The sequence below is a fragment of the Manacus vitellinus genome, unplaced genomic scaffold, assembly GCF_001715985.3.
Source record: "Manacus vitellinus isolate BGI_N305 unplaced genomic scaffold, ASM171598v3 scaffold_127_pilon, whole genome shotgun sequence".
Classification (NCBI taxonomy): Eukaryota; Metazoa; Chordata; class Aves; order Passeriformes; family Pipridae; genus Manacus; species Manacus vitellinus.
Genome location: NW_021938935.1, coordinates 84,798 through 88,304, shown reverse-complemented (window position 1 = coordinate 88,304; position 3,507 = coordinate 84,798). Strand labels below are relative to the sequence as shown.

Here is a 3,507-nt window from a genome sequence, read left to right as displayed (position 1 = left end):
TGGGACGAGCCGAGAGCAGCCCCAGGTGGACACCGGCTTCTCCCAGGAGCCCTGCGGAGAGGATGGATTCATGGAGCACTGGAATTGCCCCCGCGGGGCTCAGGGAGCCCGCTAAGGGGGGGGGATGTCTCATCTCACCTCCACCAGCCAGACGCCGACGCCTCCCACAGCCTTTTGGGGACCCGCAGCACGAACAGTCGAATCCAGTGAATCCAGCATCCAGGGAATGCCAGGCAGATGCCTCCCGGTCGCTGGAACGGGCTTTTCCAGAGAGGCTTTCAGCCCCTGGAGCCACAGCCCGCAGGTGACAGCGGAGGGAGACCTGCCGGGGCAAACATCCTCGTGGATTCTCCACCAGGCTCTGGAGGGGTCACCCCGTGCCCCCAGCTCCCCCCTCTGGCACGGACCTGGCTGCCGGAGAGGTTTGGGAGGAGGAGAGTGTCCAGCTGGAAGCGGAGGGAGTGGTTTCCACGCCGCGGGAGGAAGCGGGAGCAGCCGAGCCACCCATCCAGGAGGTATCTGCCAGGTGGGACACGGGGCGAGCTGGGCACTGCTACCCCCCTCCAGAGGGTCGTCCCCCACCCCATTCCAGCCGCGGAGCTCTCCCGTTGTCAGCAATGACACGGAATTCCGGCCGTTTGGAAACGCCTGGAGCGGCCACGCGCTGGTCCACGAACACCCTCAGGGGCTCCCGGGGGTCGGTGCCCACGGACGCCTGGACGTTGATCAGCTGACCCAGGAAATAGGAGGGGTGGAACAGGCGGGAGGACCAGGAACCTGGAAGGGGGTGCCCCGAGGGTCACAGGGGGTCCCGCCCTGCGGGGTGAGGGGGTCCAGGGCTCCTCCACTCACGGTCAAACACGGCCAGGGCGAAGCGCGGCCGTCTCCGGTGGGCAACGGTGGAGCCGAAGGGGATCCGGGTGGGATGGATGGGCATGGACGAAATGATGCCCGTCCTGTGCCACAGAGGGTGCTTGAGTGAGGGTATGGAGGGCACCCCTGCACCCCATCCTGATACAGACAACCCCACACCCTCCCTCCCAAATCCCTCCCAGATGGATCCCACGGCGGGCTCACGTGGGACTCAGAGCCCTGGCTCCCAAGGGTCTCCGCTGGGGAATCCTGGGCTCCAGGGGGGGTTCTCCCCACTCACCTGGGGTAGTTACACTCCACAGGGAGGGAGAAGGGTCTGGCACGAGCCACAGGCCCCCTGGACAAGGGGTGGAAGTGGAGGATGTTCTCATAGCGGATTCTGTCCGGGAGGAGCTGTGGGAAGGAGTGGGTTTGGGGCTGGATTTGGGGCTGGGGGTTTCCCCCTCACCCTGGCCCCCAGGAATGCCCAGGCCAGGGTTCAGATGACCCCTCACTCAGCAGTGCTCTCAGAATGGCTGGGATGGGGGTTTGGGGGGACCCTCCACACTGGTCCCACCTGGTTTCCTTCCCCCCCACCAAGCCCTGGCAGGGTCCCCTCATTCCCACCCCATGTCCATTTCCATCAGGGACATGTGTCCCCGTTTCTCACCTGTCAGCTCTGGTGACTCCACATCCAGGGCCTAGGATCAGCTCCCCAGCGGCCACACAGCTCCCCAGGACATGGAGCGGGACCGTCACCGAGAGCCACGAGGGGCCACACGTGACAGAGACTGGCAGGTGAGCAGGAGGAGGAGCGAGACAGGGATTTGGGAACACCAGGATGCACCAGGATGAGCTTGAGGCTCAGCTGGACCTCAAATCCCTGCAGTGATCCTTTAGGGAGTGGCCCCAGGCACCGAGGCCGTGGTCCTCCTCACCATGCCCAGGGCAGGGGGACCCACCCTGTCCCTGTCCCTGTCCCCAGACACCCCAGACACCCCCTTTTCCAGGCCATGCTGAGCCCAGGCCGTGGCTGCAAGGAAGAGCACAAACCACCCTTGGGAGCATCCACTGGGATAATGGAGATGGAGGGATGACCCCCACTGGTGGCTTTTTTTAACCCCCGTGGAAGAGGTGGTGGCCACGGGTCTCCAGGGGGAAGCTGGGTATTCCCACACTCCCTGCACACATATGGGGCTCGTTTCCAGACCTTCCTCCTTCCAGGGAAAACCTAGGGGCTTGGGCACTTGTCCTCAATCCAGCCCTGCTCCTGGTCCCCACCCCTGTCCCTGTTCCAGCCCTGTCCCAGTGGAAAGCATGGATTGTCCCCTGGGACACCGCATAGTCCTTGAGGAGGGAAACCAAACCACAGCATTCCCACCCTGAATCCAAACCCAGCTGCTGGGAAGGAAGGAACCCTATCCCAATAACACCAGCGCAGTGGGAACACTCAGGCAGCTCTTTGGGGAAAACCCTTATTTATTTCAAACACAGGATCTGCAGGAGTATCTGAACTGCCAAGAGAAACTTCCTCCTGAAATTTGACAGCCAGCTTGGGAAAGCTCCCTGGAGATGGGGGAATTCCAGATCCCTTTGCTGCTGGAGGATCTTCTCCGACACTGAGCCCGGGCTGTTCCCGGTTGGCACCACTGCAGCGTCCCGGGATCCTTGGACTGGGCACTGGTGGCTCCAGGACTCTTCCTGCTGTGCCACTTCTTCCTGGGAACTCTTCACTGGAGTGGGCTGGGCTCCCAGTTTGACTTCCAGGTTCTTCCTGGCCACGTGCATCCTCAGGGACGAGCGTGTTCTGCTGATTCCCACTGCTCCGAGGGAGCAGGGAGAGCTGTCCACGGCGTCTTCTCCGTCTGGAGCCCGCCAGGAATCACTCAGGCTCTTGGAGAGGGAGAGGCTTTCGGAAGGAGTGAGGCTGCCAGAGGAATGGAGGCTCTCCGAGGGCAGGGGTGACCCTTCCTGCCGTTCCACCCGCTCCTGGGAATACGTGAGGCTTCCGGAGGAACGGAGGCTCTTGGGGGGCTGGGATGACCCTTCCTGCCGCTCCACCCGCTCCTGGGAGCGCACCACTGGGATGGGCCAGGCTCCCATTTTGACTTCCAGGCTTTTCCTGGCCACGTGCACCCTCAGGGATGAGCTGGCCTTGCTCATTCCCGCGTCTCCCAGGGAGTAGGGAGAGCTGTCCACGGGGCCTTTCCTGTCTGGAATCCAGCAGGAATCACCGAAGCAGCAGTACAGGTGGCCTCGCTCCACCAGCTTCTCCAGGTCCTCCCACAGCACCTGCCACGCCAGGGAAACCCTTGGGAAGGACCTCCCGTTCCCAGCACACACGGACGCCAGCAGGTCCTGCAGCTCCTGGGCCGCCGTGGCACAGGGGGAGCAGCCGGGGCCGCATCCACACAGCATGGAACCCACGGGAGCCTCCGGAACAGCGGGAGCCATGGGGGAACTGGGAGCAGCTGGAGCCACTCGGCTGCTCCGGGAGCCCGGCAGGACGCCACTCATGACTCCCCCCATCCCGTTGGGATCACAGATATCTCATATCCCTGGGAGCTGGGTGGGGGTGGCTCCCAGTGTTGCCCGGCGACGGCACGCTGATGTCACAGCCCTGCTTGTGATGTCACAGCCCCAGGTCACCCCAGG

The 3,507-nt window shown here is 63.6% G+C and overlaps 1 protein-coding gene across 1 annotated transcript in view; it reads left to right on the top strand.

Annotated features, from left to right (window-relative positions):
* The first annotated feature begins 3,304 nt into the window (after positions 1–3,304).
* Positions 3,305–3,507, top strand: part of MRPL16 (mitochondrial ribosomal protein L16) — a 3,330-nt gene continuing 3,127 nt past the window's right edge. Inside the window, exon 1 of the mRNA XM_029965949.1 lies at positions 3,305–3,353. Within this exon, the coding sequence (XP_029821809.1) occupies positions 3,305–3,353 (49 nt within the window). The remainder of the gene's footprint in view (positions 3,354–3,507) is intronic.